Below are 22,877 nucleotides of genomic sequence, written 5' to 3' on the forward strand. Positions count from 1 at the left end.
ACACCAGGAACCCATGATGGAGGATGCCTGCTCCCAGATTGTGCTGTAGGGTGTGGTCTATATAGCAGATGCCTTGTATGATCTCATCTTGGCTTGCAGGATGCTTTGGATCCGCCACTGGGCTGGAGAGTCATTCTCTAAGGTGACACTAAGCAGGCTCCCCTTCAAAACGTCAAATGCTTTTTGGCAAGGGACTGGATGACCTCATGGCTAACATGGTAAATCACCATCCTAAGTCTCTCCTGGATGGCAAGCCTCGCTGTCCTTCTGGGGGGAGTCGCAGTAATTTTCATCCCTCACACAGGTTTCACCAGAATTTGACAGACTTATCTGCCCAAAGATACTCCCAAGGGTACAGAAAATGCTATAGGAACCCCAGACACCAACAGGCTTTGGATTCTTGCATCAGCTCCTCTTCCAAAAAGTTCTGTTGATGCCAGGACTTCAGCCGCACCTCTTTGCTTTGGAGGCCGATTGTCAGAATTTCACTGGGAATGGAAATGGATCTCCTTGGACCAGTGGATTCTGGATATAATGCGAGAGGGATATAAGATAGACTTCTTTCGTTCGCACACACACGCACATATACACACACACACACAAACACATGATCCATGTGACACTGCAGCAGCTCTTGGACATTCAAGCCATGGAACCAGTTCCTGAAAGCGAATCAGGCTCTGGAAGATGCTCTTTAGACTTCAACGTGCCAAAGAAAGGCTCAGAAGACTAGAGACCCATTCTGGATCTCAAGGCGATAAATGTCTTTCTGAAGGTTCTGCACTTATGAATGGAAATAGTGCAATTGGTCATTGCAGCAGTGGCTCCGGGAATCTCTGGATCTGACAAGCTTATCTTCATATTCCTATATTCCCAGGGTACTGGAAGTATGTGAGAATTCATGTTCTCCAGCAGCAATTTTCAGTTTGCAGCACTCTCTTTTGGACTGGCGGCGGTCCCCCGCATCTTCACCAAAGTAACTGTGGTAGTGGGGGTCCAAGTTTATCCCTACCTGGACGACTGGCTGATCAGGGCTCTGTCCCAGCTGGAATGTAAGCAGACAGTGGACACTGTGATGTCTCTTCTGCAGCACATGGGCTGGATTGTCAGTTTCAGGAAGAGCCAGCTTACACCATCTCAAACATTGGAGTATCTCGAAGTTCTGTTCAACATAGCACAAGGTCATGTTTTTCTTCCTGAGCCACGCAAACAGAAGCTCCAGAAACAGATCATAGATCTCGTAGCGCTGCTCAATCTCACTGCTTCGCATTACCTTAAGGTGTTGGGATCTATGGCAACCTCCCTGGAGGTTGTGCCCTAGGGCCAGGAAGCATTTGCAACCTCTGTAAAGGTCTCTCCTGTCTCGGTGGTCTCCTCAGCGTCATTCCCTTCAGATGCCCCTCCCATGATTGGAGCCAGCGAGGAGCAGCCTGCGCTGGTAGATTCAGTGAGAAGCCCTAGGTATGACCCTTTGAATCACGGAGTTGATTACTCTCATGACTGATGCCAGTTTGTCTGGCTAGGGAGCTCATTGTGGAGACTGCTCCATCCAATACCAGTGGACTTCCCATCAAAAGGGTTGATAATCAATCGTCTAGAGCTTAGAGCTGACATTGATTGTATTTTTATTTTATCATGTTTTTGTTTTAAAATTATGTATGTAAATTATGTAAACTGTTTAATTTTAAACGATATAGAAATTTTTTAAATAAATAAAAGCGGTAAGAGTATTTCCTGACAATGCCATGGCAATGACGTATATGAATCAGCAGGGGTACACCAGAAGTGCTCCCTTGAGTCGGGAGGCGCAGATGCTTTTCCGGTGGGTGAAAGTACACCTTCAAGCTCTCTACGCAGCCCATGTGGCCAGAGTGGAATATGTGCAAGCAGACTTTCTCAGTTGCAAAGCCATAGTCCTAAGAGAGTGGTCTCTCTTGCAGAGGTCCTTTTGTCTCATTGTGAGTTGTCAGGGCAGAGTTAAGATAAACTTGATGGCTTGAGCCAAGAACTCGAAGATCAAGCACTTCTTCAGATGAAGATGAGATCCAAGAAACTCAGGTCTAGAAACATTGGTTCTGCCCTGGCCAAAATAGGAGCTCCTTTACCTCTTCCTGCCTTGGCCCATGGTAGATCGAGTTACCGCAGGATCACATCTCATTCAGGCATGGTGAGCCTGGTGATCCTGGACTGACCTCGTAGTCCGTGGTATGTGGATCTCATCTGTCTTCAGCAGGACAAGAAGTTCAAGCTCCCTCTTCATTGCGACCTTCTCAGCCAGGGGCCGGTTCCTATGGAGAACCCCCAGTGCTTTGGTCTTGTGGCATTGCTCTTGTGTGCAAAGCCTTGAGTCAGAGGGGCTACTCCGACATAATCATTGCCACTCTTTTGAGGTCCAAGAAGCCCTCTACTTTCGTGGCTTACACCAATGCTTGGAAGGTTTCCAGTAGTGTTGTGCCAGAGACCAAGAGAAGCCACTGTATATTCCTATTCCGGTTTTCTTAGCCTTCCTACAGGTCAGTTTACAGAAGGCCTGGTGGTAGCTTCCCTCAGTGTACAGGTGGCAGGCTTTTCCTGTTTTAGAGCACGCAATGGTTCCACTTTGATTATGGCTCATCCAGATGTGACCAGGTTTCTCAAGGGGTGATGCTTTGCTTGTGGCCCCCCCCTTTTGACAGCTTTTTCCTACATGGAATTTAAATGTTGTGCTGAAGGGGCTGGCGGAAAATCCTTTTGAGCCAATTAAGGATGCATCTCTTTTGAACCTTATGGAAAGATGATGTTCCTTGTGGCGATTGTTTCTGCAATATGTATTTCTGATTTGCAGGCTCTCTTTTGTAAGGAGCCCTTTCTCCAGATCACAGAGGCAGGGGATTCCCTCTGCACAGTTCCTTCTTTTCTCCCGAAAGTGGTTTTATATTTTCATATCAACCAATAAACTCATCTCCTTGCCTTTCGTCCAACAGGGTCGGAGCAAAAAGATTAGATTTTGCAAAGACTGGATGTCTTACTCAACTATTTAGAAAGGACCAATGACTTCTCTCTTTCTCACCATCTATTTATCCTTACTGGCTAGTCCCAGTGGGGTAGACCAGTGTCCATGGCCTCTATTGTCCATTGGATCCACATGACCATTTCATTGACTTACATCATTTGTGGTAAGCAGCCACTGGTTTCTCTTAAAGCTCACTCGACCAGGGGCGTCTCAGCTTCGTGAGCAGAGTCTCAAGCAGTTCATCTTGCTGAGATTTGTAGAATGGATACTTGGTCTTTCATGATGTTTTACAGTGTAGACGTGGTGGCTCGGTCTGATGCCGCTTTTGGGGTCTTGGTTTGCTGACAGGCTCTTCTAGAACATCCTAGATGTTGCCATTGCTTTGGTACATCATCTACTGTACAAACTCCGGAGTAGATGTAACAGAATGAAAGATTAGGTTCTTACCTTTGATAATCTTCATTCTGTAAATCCATGGAAGAGTCTATATAACCTGTCCTCTGTATTCAGATTTTTTTCTATATCGCCTGCATTTTCTGCCTCGAATGTTTCTCCTTTCAGGCCAAAGTATCTTCCAAACAGATGGGCTCTGCAGGGAATCATTCTACATTTTGAGGTTTTTTTGGGGTTGTTTTTTTTTTTTTGCCACTAGCTAAGTTTGAGTTTGTGCTCATTGCACACAGGTTGGTTCATATTGCTATCATGTCCATGCCTGTTTTTTCTCATGTTTCCTGTTTATTAATGTTTTCTTATATATTGCAGAGCAGAACAGAATGATGATATGTTTGCGGGGAAGTTCCCCGTGCCCCCTTCTATATGTGCTTTGTTCCAGTGCTGTTCATTTGCTTTTGGGTTCAACTGTAGGGGGCTCTATGTTCTCTGCTAAGTAGGAGGAACAGAAACAATATGTAGATTTCTATTGTGTTCCCTGAAAAGTTAGAAATGAGGCAGTATGAATCCCATTCATCAACACACAGGCTCCTAGTGACGCATATAATACCCGTACTGCCCCCAGAAACCAGCCCTGAAACCCCTTATCTATATATATAAAATCGGAGGTATGTATGTGTGTGTGTATGTATGTGTGTGTGTATGTGCCGCGATCACGCAAAAACGGATTGACCGATTTGAACGAAACTTGGTATGCAGATCCCTCACTACCTGGGATGATATGTTCTGGGGGTCTCGCGGCCCACCTGCACACGTGGGCGGAGCTACAAACATAATATCAGATTTCACCCATTCATGTCTGGAAAAAATGTAAAAAGCTGCCATTCTCACTGTAATTCAAAAACGGCTTGACCGATTTGAACGAAACTTTGTATGCAGATCCCTCACTACCTGGGCTGATATGTTCTGGGGGTCTCGCGGCCCACCTGCACACGTGGGCGGAGCTACAAACAGAAAATCAGATTTCACCCATTCATGTCAATGGAAATAATGTAAAAAACTGCCATTCTCACTGTAATTCAAAAACGGCTTGACCGATTTGAACGAAACTTTGTATGCAGATCCCTCACTACCTGGGCTGATATGTTCTGGGGGTCTCGCGGCCCACCTGCACACGTGGGCGGAGCTACAAACAGAAAATCAGATATCACCCATTCATGTCAATGGAAAATATGTAAAAAGCTGCCATTCTCACAGTAATTCAAAAACGGCTTGACCGATTTGAACGAAACTTGGTATGCAGATCCCTCACTACCTGGGGTGATATGTTCTGGGGGTCTCTCGGCCCACAACTCTATGTTGCTTGCTCAACAATTTATATGTTCTTGCTCTTGGAGGTGAAACTAAAAATGTTGTTTATAATCACGTTTTCCGTTAGTTGTATTGTATTCATTTTGTCAAATATTTCACATTATAATTTGAAAATTGTACTTTTTATTAAGCTGTAAAAAAATAATTTCATTCACCACTATAAAGTATCTTTATTTGAATCCATTTAAGTGTTATTGCTATAATTAAATACCCGTGCAACGCCGGGGCATCAGCTAGTGTTATTATAAGGTGAACAAAAATGCACAACTGACTCTGTCAAAAGCCTTCTTTGTATCCAGGCTGATCACCACTGCAGACAACTGGCCTTCCTGACATTTTACAGTAGCTAGCAGAAGCTTGTGCACATTGCAGACTGACTGCCTTCCCCGTATAAAGCCCACCTGTTCTTGTGGTGTTAATTGCAGAAGTAAGCAGAATGGCTGACAAGATCTTAATGTCTACATTTATTAGGGAGATAGGGCAGGATTCACTAAATCTCCAAACCATGTGCGATCCGATTCCGTTTGCATGCCGGCTGACTAATTCAGTAAAGGCCTGCATGCAAATGGGGATGATAGTTAACACGCCCCCTACCCACGGCCAGAGTGATCCCCGCTCATGCGCACACCCTGACAGTAGTGACAGGAGAAGCAGCCTCCTGCCTGCCCTGCTCTGCCCAGATCTCTCTTGCTTGCTCCCGGACTCTCTTGCTCTCCCATGGTTTTAAAGCGGGCCTGCATTGCGAGGAACGGCAGCAGAGAGCAGGAGAGTCGGCGAACAGGGAAGAGAGATTGGAGTATGGCAGGCAGGAGAGCCTACACTAGCCCCACACACTGGCCCGACACCTCCCACACACACCCCTAAACCCCGATCTCTCCTGCCTACCCTGATCTCACTTGCCTGCTCGCTGGACTCTCCTGCTCTCTGCCGCCGTTCCTTGCAGTGCAAGCCCATGGTTTTAAAGCGGGCCTGCACTGCGGGGCAATGGCGGCAGAGAGCAGGAGAGTCGGGGCGAGCAGGCAGGAGAGATTGGCCCGACACCCCCCTGAATTAACTACGACTGGCCCCACTGCCTCACCCACGACTGGCCCACCCCAGGTCGGGCATGGCCCACCCGCCCCGCATACCTTTTAAATTGTTGGGAGCAGGAGGGGTGCCCGGTCCCTCCTGCTCCTTAGGGCAAGGCTCCTCTTCGGGAGCAGGAGGGGGTGCCCGGTACCTCCTGTTCCTAGGCTTCATCTTCAGGAGCAGGAGGAAGCACAAAATCCTCCTGCACCGTCCGCCGGCCGCTGCATAATAGCGGCCTTAAGCCACGCCCCAGCACATCATCTGATGCATGGGGTGGGGCCTAAGGCCTTGATTAGCCGAGGCGCCTCGGGTCCCTCAGCCAATCAGGGCCCTAGGCTTCGCCCCGGACAGCCGGCTGGGCTAGCTTAGCTACAGGGAGGGAGGTGGGCAGGGCAGGAGTCATTTATGGGTTATCGTCGGGGGGGGGGGGGACGTTTAAAACCTTGGGCCGGCTGTGACTTTTTTTTAAAGTTTAGTTTACTTTTGTAGCCCAGCAAGCCTGTGGTTTTAACCTGCTTTAAACCCGAGGGTAAAACCACAGGCTTGCAGGGCGGCATTTGGGGCAGCAGGCAGGAGACAGATGGGGCAGAGTAGGGCGGCATTCAAGGCGAGCAGGGCTTCTATGGAGCTGGAGAGTCGGAAAGATGTTTTCGACTGGTCTCCAGCAGTCGCTTCTTGGGTTGATTGGCCAACCCAGTCGGTTTTACATTTTTGGTTGATGAATCACGTCGCTGTCCAATTGCATGCATTTTTCCTCATTTGCATGCACAGATTTAAATCAGATCGCAGGAGAGGTTAGTGAATAGTGCAGGAGGGAAATTGGTCACAAAGGGGTCGCAAACCAATCGGTTTGCTTAGTGAATCTAGCCCATAGGCCAGGGGTGCCCAATATGTCGATCGCGATCGACCGGTCGATCGGGAAGGCAACGCGAGTCGATCGCGGAGCCCATCCCAGGTTTCGTGATAGACTCATGTTGCCATCCCGATCGACTGGCCGATCAGCCTTCCTTTCCCCGAGGTTCCCCACCGGTCATCACTTTATGCATACCCATTCTCGCTGCGCCCTTCCTTGCCCAACTGCCAGAACCCGTCTTCCCTCTCTTGCTTTCTTCCGTAGACAATCTTTGATAGACTGGGGGATGATGTCACTTCCTTCGGGAGAAGGCAGGAGGGAGGTCTAGGGAAGTCACGACACTGGAGAGCTGAGCGCCGGCTACCCCTGGCGGAATCAACAGAGCCGCCAGACTGGAGAAAGGCGGTCGGGAGCAGGAGGTGCTCTGCCCAAAAATGCAAGAACTGCTGCTGCTCTGGCATCTTGAGCCTGAAAATGGGAAGTTGAGGAGAGGGTGGGGCTACGCATTTTTGTAAGTACAGTGCTGAAAGGAGACTGGAACGGCTCTCATGGAAGGTTTATAGACTGGCTTTTTCTTTTCCTCGGCCCTGAGTGTCCGGAGATTTGGGCCTGCAGAAGCCTCGCGCTGACCAGCATTCTTCTCCCCGACGTCAATTCTGACATCGGAGAGGAATTTCTGGGCCAGCCAATCGCTGCCTGGCTGGCCAGGAACTTCCTCTCCCACATCAGAATTGAAGGGGAGTGGAACCCTGGTCAGCGCAAGGCTTCTGCCAGGAAAGCTTGGGGCGGTGGTGGCTTGGAGGCCTGTTTCCCGGTAGCGGTGGCAAACCTAATGGCTTGGGGGAGGGCAGGGAGTAAGAAACAAAGGGGGCAGGCAGGGAGACAAAGAAAGAAGGGAAACAGAAAGAAAGAGGGAACAGGGAGACAGAAAGTGGGCATGGAGAGAAAGAGAAAGAAAGAACAGGAGGCAGGGAGAAAGAAAGAAGGGGGCAGGGATAAAGAAAGAAAAAGTTGGGGGGAGAATGAGGTCTGGAGGAGAGAAAGCATATAGGAGGCTGAAAGAAGGGAAGAAATGTTGGATGCAGGAGTGGGCTGAAGTCAGAAGATGTCAGAAGAAGAAGTGCAGCCAGAGTGAAGTCAGAAGAAGAAAGTGCAACCAGAGATTCATGAAATCACCAGACAACAAAAGTAAGAAAAATGATTTTATTTTCAATTTAGTGATCAAAATGTGTCCATTTTGAGAATTTATATCTGCTGTCTATATTTTGCACTATGGTTCCCTTTTACTAAAAAATAGCGGGTTTTAGCGCAGGGAGCCTATGAGCGTCGAGAACAACGTGGAGCGTTCAGCACAGCTCCCTGTGCTAAAAACTGCTATGTGGTTTAGTAAAAAGGGAGGGGGTATATTTGTCTATTTTTGTATGGCTGTTATTGAGGCAACATTGCATAGAGTCATTTGCCTTGACCTCTTTTAAAAAAACCCGGAATATGAATGATAATTAACATTTTCTCTGCCTTTCAGTGTGCTTTGTGGGGTTTTTAAAAATTATTTTATTGTTGGTAGATGATTTTGACTTGGTCATTTTAAAAGTAGCTCGCAAAAGACAGTTCTGCTCCCGAGTCCTATCGCCCAATTTCTTTGCTGAATGTAGACATCGAAATTCTGTCCAAAATCTTAGCTGATAGATTAGCGACCCTTCTCCCTGATGTGATTGCATCCACACAAGTCGGCTTTGTACAGGGTAGACAAGCAGTACATAACGTACGTAAAGCATTGCTAGCCTTAGCACACACGCAACTCCATCACACTCCTATGCTTCTACTCAGCTTGGATGCGGCACAGGCGTTCGACCAGGTCGATTGGACGTACCTCTTTGAAGTGTTAAATTGCATAGGGATATCTGGCTGGTTCGCCTCGGGATTATGCACTTTATATTCCACTCCAACAGCAAGACTACTTGTCAATGACATTATTACTGACCCAATACCTATTGAGAGGGGAACTCGACAGGGCTGTCCCCTGTCACCCCTCTTATTTCTATTGTACCTCGAACCCTTTCTTCGCACAGTGTCTCAGGACCCCGACATAGTGGGTGTGGACTTCGGGATTCATTCACTCAAAGTGTTGGCCTTTGCAGATGACCTATTATTTTTGCTAACTGACCCCGCTCACTCTGTTCGATATTTATTGCAAGCGCTTGACGAATTCAAATTTTATTCGGGATTTACGATGAACTACCAGAAATCTATGGCCCTAGCTAACCCCATCAACTGAATGAAAGAATGGAAAACACAATAGTGTCCAAATAATTGTATAATATAGCAGAAATCGATGGAACACTGATAATGTATATAACGTGATTTAAATCAAGGGAAAAAAGACCTCAAAATACCCCTGAAATGTGAACAATGAAGTCACAAATATCTTGGGGTTGGGTATCATCACTGGTCAAAAACCCTTGAAATATTTTCTAGTGTTTTTGCTTTTAATTAATATTTAATATTTTTAAGTGTTTTTTTTAAATATTTTTTCTATTAATGTGAATATAGTGTATAACATTTTTATATTCGCATTTTCTTTCTCTGAACAAATGAGCATACAAATAGCTAGCGACTGTTAGTCCTAATCATCATGCTTGTATTTGAATGATAATAAGCACTTATCTTTGATAACCCGACGGGGGCCCAGTCCGTTTCGCTCTGATGGGCTTCTTCAGGGGTAATGAAAAGGCTTATTGAATTGCCAGTTAGATTTCAACTTTGCTCAAAGATCGGTGGTGAAAATTCGGTGAGGAGTTCATGAAAGTTTCACCACCGATCTTTGAGCAAAGTTGAAATCTAACTGGCAATTCAATAAGCCTTTTCATTACCCCTGAAGAAGCCCATCAGAGCGAAACGGTCTGGGCCCCCGTCGGGTTATCAAAGATAAGTGCTTATTATCATTCAAATACAAGCATGATGATTAGGACTAACAGTCGCTAGCTATTTGTATGCTCATTTGTTCAGAGAAAGAAAATGCGAATATAAAAATGTTATACACTATATTCACATTAATAGAAAAAATATTTTAAAAAAACACTTAAAAATATTAAATATTAATTAAAAGCAAAAACACTAGAAAATATTTCAAGGGTTTTTGACCAGTGATGATACCCAACCCCAAGATATTTGTGACTTCATTGTTCACATTTCAGGGGTATTTTGAGGTCTTTTTTCCCTTGATTTAAATCACGTTATATACATTATCAGTGTTCCATCGATTTCTCCTAGCTAACCCCATGACACTACAACAGACATGGAGCGGTCACTTCCCGTTTACGTGGGCTCAGACTTCAATTCACTATTTGGGGGTACAGATCCCCCGAGACCTTACGACCCTGTACACCAGCAATATCACCCCATTGCTTCAAGACACCTCACAACATCTACAGAATTGGTCCACTTTTCCCTTATCGGTGGCGGGCCGGGTAGCCCTTTTTAACATGGTGCTCTTTCCCAAATGGTTATATCGCTTTCAGGTTTTACCTCTGCTGCTGTCCCATGCCCATAACATTCGTTTAACGAAAGAGCTACAGCGTTTTCTATGGGGTGGTAAGCGACCACGTATGCCCTTGCTACGGATGTGTCTACCCAGGGATAGGGGGGGCTATGGTTTATTAAATGTACGTTGGTATGCTATGGCTTGTCAGATGAGACATATTAATGATTGGTTTAGAGGACTATCTGATTTTTCTGCTACACCACTGGAGTTATCTTTGCTGGCTCCTTTCCATGTGAGCTATTTTCTACATGTGGCGGATCCGAGGATGCGTCCTTTGTTGTCTCACTACCCCATTTTTACGCCAGCCAGAAGGACATGGAGATGGGTCTGTAAAACAGCCAAATTGTCTTCTAGAGTGTTTTTATATTTGCCTATACAGGGCAATGGAGCTTTCTAGCCGGGCATGCAAAATGGCACCTTTCTTAGGTGGCAAGCACAAGGTCTACAATATCTTTTTCACCTGTTTTCGGAGGAGGGGAGCCTGGTCATATTTGCCGAGCTGCAACGAACTTTTGACCTACAGGCTAATGATCTCTTCGCCTATTACCAGATCCATCACTATGTTCAGTCCCTCCCAGTGGCTGCCCTTACTGAAGTCTGCAGAGAGGCGCTTTCGGAACTCTTCAGCCTTTCAGCCCAACAGAGGATTCCTCTACGATTTCATATTGTGGGGATCCGGGATTGCCAACCAAGTATGAATCTGGATATATTAGCGACAGCGTGGGCTGAGGACTTGCATTGCCAGTTGACTGCTCAACAGTTACAATGGGTCCGGAAGAACATTTAGAAGGTGTCACCCAATATTACTCACTGGGAAATGCAATTGAAAATTGTTCTTAGACTTTACATTCCACCGGAACGTGCAGCCCGGATGGGGATTACTGCGTCACATTCTTGCCCGAAATGCAATCAGGCTCACGCATCTTTGAGTCACATATTTTGGACCTGCCCTGCAATCCAGCAGTTTTGGAGATATCTTGGCCTATATACTACACCGCTTTGGGGAAGGCAATGGCTTCCTCAACCGAGGGCGTTATTTGGATTTTATAATATAGCCTCGCCCAAACCCAGAGGAATGTCAGCATTTATCTCCAGAGCCCTTTTGATGGGAAAAAAAGCCATCCTCACCAATTGGCTCTCCCTTGATCCCCCGTTATATGCACATTGGAGATCCCTAATGATAGTGCATGCAACACTGGAGAGACGCATGGTGGGAGACTTGACTCTTGGCCCGGGTCGCAAATTTTGTCAAGTGTGGGAGCACTTCTGGCAGGACCTCACACCGCGTGCTCGCAGTAAACTTTTGAATCTTTAAGATTTTATTCCCACTCTCAGCTGTTGGACTGGCCATGGACTCTTGGGGAGGGGAGGGGATGGGGGATGGGAGGGGAACTGATTATATTGTTGAAAATGTTATTTCCTGAATGGTACTACTGTTTGTATTTGCTTCTTACTGCTGGGATAATAAAAATCATTTAAACATAACCCCCCCCCAAAAAAAAAAAAAACAACAACAAAGATTAAAACCACAGCACTCGAAAGTAAAAAAGGGAGAGTAAAAATGGACTTACCGAAAAGGTTTCTGCACTTATGAGATAAACTCGTAAGCAGAATAAATGTGAACACGCGACAGTGGGGCTATGATATTTGATCCGTTGAAAGATGCGCCAAAAATGTGTCGGCAGTGGATTGGATGCACACTGATAGGGGAGGGGCATCGGGCTGTTAAAAAAGGCTGCTTTAATAAATAAATGAAAGTACTTGTAAAAAAAATAATTAAAAACCAAAACCATGATAAAATGCCGAACCTGACTGCAAGTGGTAGTGAAAGTAGCATAAGGCACCCGTAGTACTGTTAGTGCCAGAGCTGCTTAGAATAAAGAACCGTGCTGTACATGAGGAGAAAGAATGAGGTGATAAGATGTAAAGTGCTGGCCCCTCACTGCACTACTTGATAAAACTAAGGAGTGATGTTCTAGAGCAGGGGTGCCCACGCTTTTTGGGCTTGCGAGCTACTTTTAAAATGACCAAGTCAAAATGATCTACCAGCAATAAAGTAAAAAAAAAAACCACAAAGCACACTGTACGCATAGAAAATGTTAATTATCATTCCTATTCCGGGGGTTTTTCAAAGAGGACAAAGCAGATGACTCTGTGCACTGTCACCTCAGTAACAACCATACAAAAATAGACAAATACCCACCCTCCCTTTTTACTAAACTACAATAGCAGTTTTTAGCGCAGGGAGCTGCGCTGAATGCCCAGCGCTGCTCTCAATGCTCATAGGTTCCCTGCGCTAAAAATCACTATTGTGGTTTAGTAAAAGGGGACCATAGTGTAAAATATATACAGCAAATATAAATTCAGACACATTTTGATCACTAAATTGAAAATAAAATCATTTTTCCTACCTTGTCTGGTGATTTCATGAGTCTCTGGTTGCACTTTCTTCTTCTGACTGTGCATCCAATCTTTCTTCCCTTCTTTCAGCCTGTATGCTTCCTCTCCTCCAGACCTCTTTCCCTCCCCCAACTTTTTCTTCCTCTCTCCCTGCCCGTTCTTTCTTTCTCTCTTCATGCCCCCTTTCCTTTTTCTGTTTCTCTTCTTTCCTTCTGTCTCCCTGTCTGCCCTCTTTCTTTCTCCCTGCCCTCCCCTAAGCCACTACCACTGCCGCTGCCATCAGGGAACAGGCTCCCAAGCCGCCGCCGCCATCGGATAACAGGCCCCAAAGCCGCCGCCGCCACCCCCAGCTCTCCCTGCTTCGGGCTGCCAGCATTCCTCTCCCCGACGTCAATTCTGCCGTCGAAGAGGAAGTTCCAGCTCAGCCAGAACTTCCTTTCCGGCAGAATTGATGTCGGGGAAAGGAAGGCTGATCAGCCCAAGATCGCGATCGACCTATTGGGAGAAATGCTGCTGGGTCATGCCTTCGCGGAAACAGAAAGTAGGCAGGACCCAGCAGCAAGAACAGCAAATTGTAAGCTTCACTGATCTGTCTCCTGCCTTAGCCCATAGCGAACGCATGCTCCGGGGCTCTAACATGTGCGTACCAGCTTCCCTTCTCTTCTCCCCCCCCCCCCCCCGGACATAACTTCTGGTTTCGGAGGGAAGAGAAGGGAAGCCGACACGCACACTTAGAGCCCCGGAGCATAAGTTCTCCAAGCCATTTTTTGTTTTTTAATGTTGAGCAGCGGCGGCAGCAGCAGAATTCACATCGGATGATAGCCGGGCAGTCATCTAAATTAGCTGGGAGGAGCACCCGGCTAAAAGGCCCTAGGGAGAACATTGTGTAATATGAACAGAAATTTAATAAGAGTAAAATACAAAATCAGTGTTTCACTGGTGCAAACACCCCATTTTTCACTATTGAGTCTATGGTAACTTAGCAAGGTCTGTTAGCTGAGTTGTATATGTGCGTCTCAGTACTGCAGTGGTAGGTGGTGTGCTGGCAGAACTGTATGGAAGTCCTTAGCAGTACTATGGTATGGAAGATGCATTGTTTAGCAGTTCATTTCTAGTGTTGCTTTTAGAATGAAGAGGCAATGTACCCTGGCTGCTTATCATTGTCACAAACTACAAACACTATGCATGAGCAGTGAATTTGATATTGAATCTCATGTTTAACTTGCTAACATGTTGTATTTTTAAATTTCTCAGGTCCACAGCAAAGATAAAAAATATGTGTGCAAAGTATGCAACAGAGTATTCATGTCTGCTGCCAGTGTAGGAATCAAGCATGGCTCTCGTCGGCATGGTGTCTGTGCTGACTGCTCTGGTGGGGTCATTCCTGGCCACATGGATCAGAATGGCGGAGAGGGCTCCCTAGATGAAATATATCCAGTAGATGGCCATTACATGGAGGATCCAGATGACATGAAAGTGGATGGGGAGGAGGATTTAGGAGGGGAGGATGATGACATAAAGTGGAAGGATGATGTGGAAATCTGTCAAGATGATATCATTTTGGAGGATGACAAAGAGGAAGATGACGACTCTCCACAAGAGCAGGAGAACTCTGGGGACAATGATAAGGACTTTACTTGGATTTCATAAGGAACTACAGGGACTGGAGAGAGTGGGAGAGGAAAACAACCAGAAACAAAGTAGCCTTGTCAGTGTGCAAAACGGTAATGTAGGGATGTTCTAAGCAAGTACTGTATGTTTTTAAAATGGCTAGAAACAGCCTAGGCCAGTGGTCTCCAACCTTTTTCATGTAAATATGAGAAAGCTTTGAGAGCCACCAAAAGATTTCAAGCTTACACATACTACTAACTTTGTAAACTGCCTTGACCTGCTTATTCAGACTGAGTATTTAACTTTAAAAATGAATACTAATATTGATTATACAACACTTCAAGGATATATTTAAAAACTCACTTTATTTTGGATTGTCAACAGTAGCAAATTCCAAAAATGAGACACCTGAGTAACACACTGCAGTTACTATATCAAGTGGGCAAGATTGAAATTAACTCATTTACAGGATTTGAAGAGCATTTCAGTCAACTGTTTCAGTGGGTTTTGGAAGGCTCACATTGGAGGACTTGGGGGCCATATATTGAAGACCACTGGCCTAGGCATTTCCTGAATGGAGAAAGATTTTGGAGATATTCCCCTTCTTCCTCCCTAAACTTTCAGAGGAGAGAACAGGAAATGTTGGTGGGTTTGGTTCTAAAATTAGACTTCCATAATAGCAATTTGTAACTAATAAGTCATGGAAAGTTTTGATGTTTCCCTGGTAAATGACAAAGTTTTTTTCTCCAAGAATGTACTAGCCTAGATAAGATTTTTAACCAGCCTGTTTTCTTAAGTTCACAGGGGGGGAAAAAAGGTAAAACAAGGCCAGCTTGAGCTTGTCTGAGTAATCCACGTCTAAATGTAAGGGTGGATTGTGAGACCTACAAAATAATTCTGGGGAAGAGGAAGAGTTGGCCACTGGCCTCTCTGCTTTAAATGACCTATTTTCCTAGGTTGTGGTGGTGGTTGTATGAAATATGTGAGTCTCTGTATAACAGTGATGCATATAACTGGTTGACTTTATATTAATTACACCTACTTCCATTTTTTCCCACATTACTGTTCTTGTCTTATACACAAGGTCGGTTTAGTAAAGACAAAATTAAGTTGAAGACTGGTTTTGGTGAGGTTGATATAAAATGCAATTAGATTTGTCCTTGTATTATATCCTGTAGAAATTGGAACTCTTGCCAGCAGCTAAAGCTCTGAAGCCTTTGTGACCACAACTAAGTCCTTGCCAGAAAAAAAAATGTGGATATTGAGAAACCTGAGTAGAAATGACTATCAAACAAGCAAATGGTATCTTCACACTATTTGGATATAGTTGTAATGTCTGAGTTGCTGGGCATTTCTCATAAGTTATACTTGTTTTTGGAAGTATTTGCTGGAGCAAGTACACACAAACCAACATGCTTAGAAATATGTTATTGTCAGAGGGGGTAAGAAATTAATCTGAGAAACCAAAGCTAATTTTAAAAATACAAATATTTTCCTACTTCTCAGGGAGAGTGGGAGGATCATCAATTATAGAGGACATTTAGAAGACCGGGAAGTAAATTCTGACAGATTTCAACCCTTCAGCTCACAGTCTTGGGAGACCAGCAGCAAGATGCTAATTTGTTGGGTTTCATTAATCAGATGAGACATCAATGCAGTTCTAGTTTTGAGATACCTGGACTTCCATCTACCTTAGCAGTGGGTTTCAGATTTGTGAATGAGCCTTGAATATACTACAGTAGGAGCAGGGCTATGCAATATGATACAGTAACATAATTTACTTTCCCCAGATGTATTTATACCTCGCCACACATTTTCATAAGAGAAAGGGTCTCTTGAAATCTAGTTTCTCAATATTTATCATGACTGGTAGAGCCTTTAACTGGATGAAGAATTAGTTTGATCTTTTAAAGGTGTTAGGCTGTCCAAATTTTGATACATAATTTTGTCAATTATGTAAAAATGAGACTGCCTGCCTTGGGTTAATAGTTTGCTATAGAACTTCATAGTGTGAGAGATTTGGAAAGATTAAAGACAAGCAAGATCTACTTCAGAATCTCCCAAATCCATCCCTCCATCTTTTAGAAACAAATCTAGTTATATCTGAAGTACATACTGTTGCTGTGTTTCTCTTCATTTATTGACTTTTAAAACATTGTAGATATTTTATTGATTCAACCAAACACAATTGGTAACCAAAATTTATTTAAGACTTCAAGCTAGAAAGGAACTTCTTATAATGAAACATGTAAAAACAAAATTTTGTTTTGGAGGGGGGGAAGTTTTGCATTTCAGGGAGTTGTAATACCCTAATTACTATATTTAAATAATTTTCAGAATGAAATTTATACATTTTATTAAGCGCAGTACACAATCGACATCGATGCGTGTTGTGCATTGATTGTAAACTTGAGGTGATTGCATTTTCACAGACCTGGCTGCCTTTGTCCCTTCAGATACGGGCGCACAGGGTTTTCTTGACATTTCATCTTGTAAATAGTAGAAACGAGGGATTTTCTTTTGCGTAATTCAGCCATCACCTGCTGCTTATAGACAAATGCATACAGTACTTTTCAAATAATCCCTAGAGTTCTGCATTCTGTCTTTAGGTTGCAAAAGCTTTTTAGTTTATAAAACATTCCATCTGGCCCATGCGTACTGGCTACAGACCACAGGTGTGTTTTTAGAGGGCAGCAGAGCCTGGCTGCTTTCACTGGGCCACTCTTTCTTCTTTGGATGAATTTGATTTTGATATTTCACTTTTGGGAGGGGGAGTTGAGCCTTGTTTATTTGGAAATTTTTATGACATTTTTTTCTTTTCTTTTCTTTTTTTTTTTTCAGACAATAGGCCAATTGGCTTTCATACAATCTTTTTTTAACTATGCCACATCTGTGCTAGTCTTAATAAAACATTTTTTTAAAGATAACTGGTTATAATGTTACAATATAGCACATGCTTCTAGATTACCAATGTACACTATATATATATATATATATATGTATATATATATATATGTATATATATATATATATATATATATATATATATATATATATATATATATATATATATATATATATATATATACACACACACACCAAATGAATAATTTTAATAAGTCATGTATACTTTTTAAGTGCTTTGTTTGAACTGAGGTGCGCAGAATTGGAATGGGAAATACTTTAGGGGTCTATCTTGCTTCATGTAGATCTTAGTTTTTTCCATGTGGAAAACTAGAGCAGTGGTGGTTTCTTTTAGAGTGCTCCCTGTATATAATTTAATGCTGTTAGAGGAACCTACACAGAAAATGCATACTTAATTTTTGCCATGTCTAGTTATCATATTCTGTAATACAAACTGATACATTAAAGCAGGTGCACTGGATACTATTCTTGGTACAGAAGACATAGGGCTCCTTTTACTAAGCTGCGCTAGCTGTTTAACGTGCGCGCTAGATGCTAATTAGAGAATGACACGGTGACAAAATTCATCACTGTTCCCGTCCCCGTGGATAACCGCGGGAAATAATCCCATGTCATTTTCTAGTGTCTATTTCAACCTCATTCCTTCTACACCAGCATTCTTCAAAGCAAAGCTTGAGGGTCAGTGGTTGTGGCCATTCATACTCTGATTCTTCCCTCTCTCCTTAAAGAATGACATGAAGATGGTTTCCCGCAGTTATCCGCGGGGACGGGAACGGTGATGAATTTTGTCACCGTGTCATTCTCTAATGCTAATGCCACCATTGAGTTGGCATTAGTTCTTGACACGTAGCTTGGGGGCAGCCCACACTAATCTGCAGCATGTGCTAAAAACGCTAGCGCAGCTTAGTAAAAGAGGTGGATAGCTTAGAGAATTTTAAATAATTTTATTTAGAACTTTTAATAGTTTCTTAAATTAAAAAAACAACATAAGGTTCTGATATTGGGTCTCCTTCTAGAGCAGGGGTGTCAGAGTCCCTCCTCGAGGGCCGCAATCCAGTAGGGTTTCAGGATTTTTTTTAATGACGCCTTTATTACTTAAATTTTTTCGGTCTTTCTTTTATTTCATAATAAATTTTTTTTTATTTTTTTTTTATTTTTTTTTTTTTTTCTTTATTCTACCTTAATCCCACCAACATGTGTTTTTCCCTTACTTGTTCTCTACTTTACTCAAATATATTGTAACTTCTCCCCTTCCTTACCCTATTGTTTCCATTTTGTCCAGTAATGAATTTGTTTTGTCTTGTTTGTTTGTTTTTATGTAAATTTTACATATTGTAATTTTAAACTTTTGTTAATCGCTTTGAAATTGATAAAGCGATCAATCAAATACTTATTAAACTTGGAAACTTGGAAACTTGGATTTCCCCAATGAACATGCATGAGATCTATTAGCATTCAATGAAAGCAGTGCATGCAACTAGATCTCATGCATATTCATTGGGGAAATCCTGAAAACCCGACTGGATTGCAGCCCTCGAGGAGGGACTTTGACACCCCTGTTCTAGAGTGATTATAGAGATGACACTGACCTTTCCATCTTTATTTTCTTTTTTTTATTTCAAGAAATGTTTATTCCTCACTATCCAAGTTCTGGGCAGATTGGAAGTTAACATACATAGGGCTCCTTTTACAAAGCCGCGGTAGAGGTTTCTACTGTGGGCCAGCAAGGAAAATGCTCCAACGCTCATAAGGAATTCTATGAGTGTCAGAGCATTTACCTTGCTGTCCCATGGTAGAAACCTCTACCGCAGCTTTGTAAAAGCCAAGATAATTTGTAAACTAAAATCTCAAACCATACAAATTCATTCCAAGTCATAAGCCCGCCATAGTCCCACCCAAACCGCTTAGTTTTAAATTGTATATACATTTTTAAAATAAATTAAAATCAAACCAAATAAATTCAAACAAAAGAGCTGGTAGTTAAAATCAGAATGTCAGCTTAACTTTTAGGTTTCCAAATGACTTGGAAAACAAGCATGTTTTTATTTCTTTTTGAATGTGATCAATGAGTAAGTTTTCATTAGTTCTTGGATCCTTTAGGTAATGGAAGCAACTTTTCAATGTAAAATCTTATTTTGAACCTTCTCAAATGCTAGGTGTATATTTTATATACCATTTTATATCTCGAGGTAGTTCATGAGGTTCCATACTGTAATGGCATTAGATTCATAAGTGTGGTAGTAGATAAGTTGTCATATTTATAAAAATAAAATTAAAGTGCAATGGAAGCAAGTACATGCATACCTCTCTCATGAATATTTATTGTGCATATCCTGACAATCTGACTGACTGCGGAGCCTCCAGGACAGGTTTTGGAACCACTATTGTATATGAATTTCCTTTAGCCTTGTGATGTTCCTAGATCACCAATAGATAGGATGAAATCCAGGGTGCTTTCTGTAATAGATACACAGATAGCTCAGTCTCCACAGTTTGGATTCCCTGTTCCTCTGCCATCCACTGAGGCAGTTGTTTAAGCAGCTTTCTGATGCCTACTGTAAATACTTGTGGGCACTCCAGGACTTTTTGTCTGGCTAAACCGACATCCCAGGAAAGCAATGGGGCGGGCACCTTAGGGCACTTTAGTGAATTTCACATAAAAAGTGCCAGCTACACATTTTACCATAACCCCCTTATAATGTAAGATGAACCCCCCCAAAACTTACTGGACACAACTGTACACCACACCAATAGCCCTTATGCCTACAGATGTAACCTATATGTAGGTATAGTGGGATTTGGTTGGGTTTTAGAAGGCTTACATACTCCACTATAAGTGTAGTAGTTAGAGTGGGATATGGGCCTGAGTCTCCATCTTTATAGTTGACTACATTACCCACAGGCTACTCCAGAAACCTGCTTTGCTGCTCTATAAGGACTGGCCATAACATCTGAAGCTATCATACAGGTATGTACTGTTTTGGGGTATGGGATGGGGGTCATTGACCACTGGAGCAGTATGGGGGGTCATGCTTACATCCCTCTATTGCTCATCTGGTCAGTTAAGACAACTTTTTGGCACTTATTTGTTATTAAAACAGGTCTAGCCCCAAACATCCCAATTGTGCCCTGGACCTATTTTTATTTATTCCAAGTCATAAGCCCTCCCTAGTCCCACCCAAACTATAACTCGAACACCCCCCCCCCCCCTTGAGATTTACACGAACTACTGATCAACAGCATAGATATACGTCTAGAATATAGGTTTCGAAAATTGCGAATTGGAAGAGTTTGGTAAACAAATCATCCATCTACCCCTTTGTGTCACTTTTTGGATATTTTTCTCTTTTGAAAGTGAGCCTCATAACATCTGGTCTGTAAGGGGTAAGGCATTGACTTGAAGACTCTCTCCTTATGCTAGAAACATAGAAACATAGAAAGATGACGGCAGATAAGGGCCATATAGCCCATCAAGTCTGCCCACACTATTTACCCACCCCCTTAAGTCTTCTGACCCCTTAAGTATAATTGTAATTATACTGTCACTCTACTGACCCGCTCATTCAAGTCCTAGTGACCCTATCCCTTGGCATGACCCCGTAGGGTGCAATTATGCCACAGAGCTATTTAAAATTTTCTCCTGCTTTTTCTTCCAAAAATATACATATTGAGATCTCTTAATTGTCACCCTCTAGACCAGTGGTCTCAAACTCAAACCCTTTGCAGGGCCACATTTTAGATTTGTAGGTACTTGGCCTCAGAAAAAATAGTTAATGTCTTATTAAAAAATGACAATTTTGCATGAGGTAAAACTCTTTATAGTTTATAAATCTTTCCTTTTGGCTAAGTCTTAATAATATTGTAATTTATAGCTAAAGAGACATATTACCAAGAAACTGTTTTATTTTACTTTTGTGATGATAAACATACCGAGGGCCTCAAAGTAGTACCTGGCAGGTCGCATATGGGCCCCGGACCACGAGTTTGAGACCACTGTTCTAGACTGACTCCATACTCTAAACGAGAGATTTATAAAGAAGAATATTTTTTTCCTGCAGGCCATTCTTCTCCCTATTTACTGAAAGTCTAATGGCTTACCTGTCTGGCCACTTTAAGATTAGATAAGATCGCCAAGTACTGCTCTTCTTTCAAGCACGGAAGTATTTAATGCCCTAAATTGTACCACTCTCATGGGTTTATGCAGCCCAAATACATGACTCTGCATTGTTTTAGCCCCATATTCTAGCCCATTCTTCAGCTTCATTAAATCCCTCCTCATATAAACACTCCCATACTCATCCTTTTCATTGCAAAATTGCCCTGTGACCTTCAAGATTCACATAGGATAAATGAGAAGTCATTGTTCAAAATCTCTGCATGTTTATAAGCTCAAAAAAGGAATACTTCAGCTTCCATCAGAACCTCTGTTTGTCCTACTTGATTCTAGTGCCTAGTATTCTTGTCTGAATGAATTGAAAATTGACACAAAACTGAATGACAACTGATTATTACAGACTGCCTTAAACCAACTAGTCTCAGCAGTTTATATCCTTGTTAAATAGAAAATTTAATTTAATATTAGACTTAATTATAGATTTAGTTGTTTTATTTTAAGAAGGTGGTATCTTTTTAAGACAAATGTGATGGGGTTTTGTTTGTTTATTTTTCTTTGAGGTCTTTCCTATTATTATTGGAGTTCTTTTTTGAATTTTTTTTTTTTTTTTGGAAACCGCTTAGACCTGTCATATGCTCAATGGTATTACAAGTTTTAATAAAACATAAATACAGAGATCTGAACAGTTGCTAAACCAAATAGAGAAGAAATGGTAAACAGGTGTTTTTTTGCTAGACCTATTGCCTTTTTCCCCACTGCTCCATATTCTTCTACTGCCTTACTTGCTGTCTTTAATGTTGCTTCTTGGGAAAATCAAAACATCAATATCTAGATATCTTTCCTTGTTAAAATTTAACCTTCTGTTGCGCATTGTACTTTGGGTTTAACCATATTTCCCCCATGTAGGTCCCCCAATTTTCCCAGAGAGCTAATGTAACTTTACCACTGCTTTTCACAATTTTTAACTGCTGTTCTAAGCAGGTTGTCCCAGTACTTTCTAGGTAACCCAATACAATGCCAGTGTTTGTTGTTTTTAAGAACATAAGAATAGCCTTACTGGGTCAGACCAATGGTCCATCTAGTCCAGTAGCCCATCCTTACAATGGTCAATCCAGGTCACTAGTACTTGATAAAAACCCAAGTGGTAGCAACATTCCTTGCTACCAATCCAGGGCAGGCCGTGGTTCCCCCATGTCTATCTCAATAACAGACTATGGACTTTTCCTCCAGGAAATTGTCCAAACCTTTCTTAAAACCAGCTACATTGGGAAATAAACATGTACTAATTGCTCATGGATGGTCTCTGAATAATGTAAGATTTTATTTTCACTCACTGAGGTCAGGCCAGGGAATCATGCCTTCTTTTAAAACTGGCATCAGTGCAAGGACCTAAGTGCACAGATTTTAGGAGAAAAGCTCTTTCAGAAGCATGATTCTGATTTATCAGCCTTCATGGATTCACCTTATGACTAGCTGGGAGAGCCACTTCGGTTTTGGCCTCAGACCTTGAAAGAGGGCTAGATGGAAAGATCATTGAAACTCTCCTTTAGTACATACAACAGGCCTGATTGCCGACTCGGCAAGTATCTTGATAGCAGCAATTTTGGTTCTC

General features: G+C 42.7%; 1 protein-coding gene across 2 annotated transcripts in view; it reads left to right on the forward strand.

Annotated features, from left to right (window-relative positions):
- The window catches only part of ZBTB46 (zinc finger and BTB domain containing 46), a 458,767-nt gene extending 444,275 nt beyond the window's left edge, over positions 1–14,492 (forward strand). For both annotated transcript variants that reach the window (XM_033963290.1, XM_033963291.1), the window contains exon 5: positions 13,870–14,492. In XM_033963290.1, the coding sequence (XP_033819181.1) occupies positions 13,870–14,265 (396 nt within the window). In that variant the 3' untranslated portion in view covers positions 14,266–14,492. The remainder of the gene's footprint in view (positions 1–13,869) is intronic.
- Positions 14,493–22,877: the final 8,385 nt, after the last annotated feature.

The sequence above is a fragment of the Geotrypetes seraphini genome, chromosome 11 (genome assembly GCF_902459505.1).
Source record: "Geotrypetes seraphini chromosome 11, aGeoSer1.1, whole genome shotgun sequence".
Taxonomy (NCBI): Eukaryota; Metazoa; Chordata; class Amphibia; order Gymnophiona; family Dermophiidae; genus Geotrypetes; species Geotrypetes seraphini.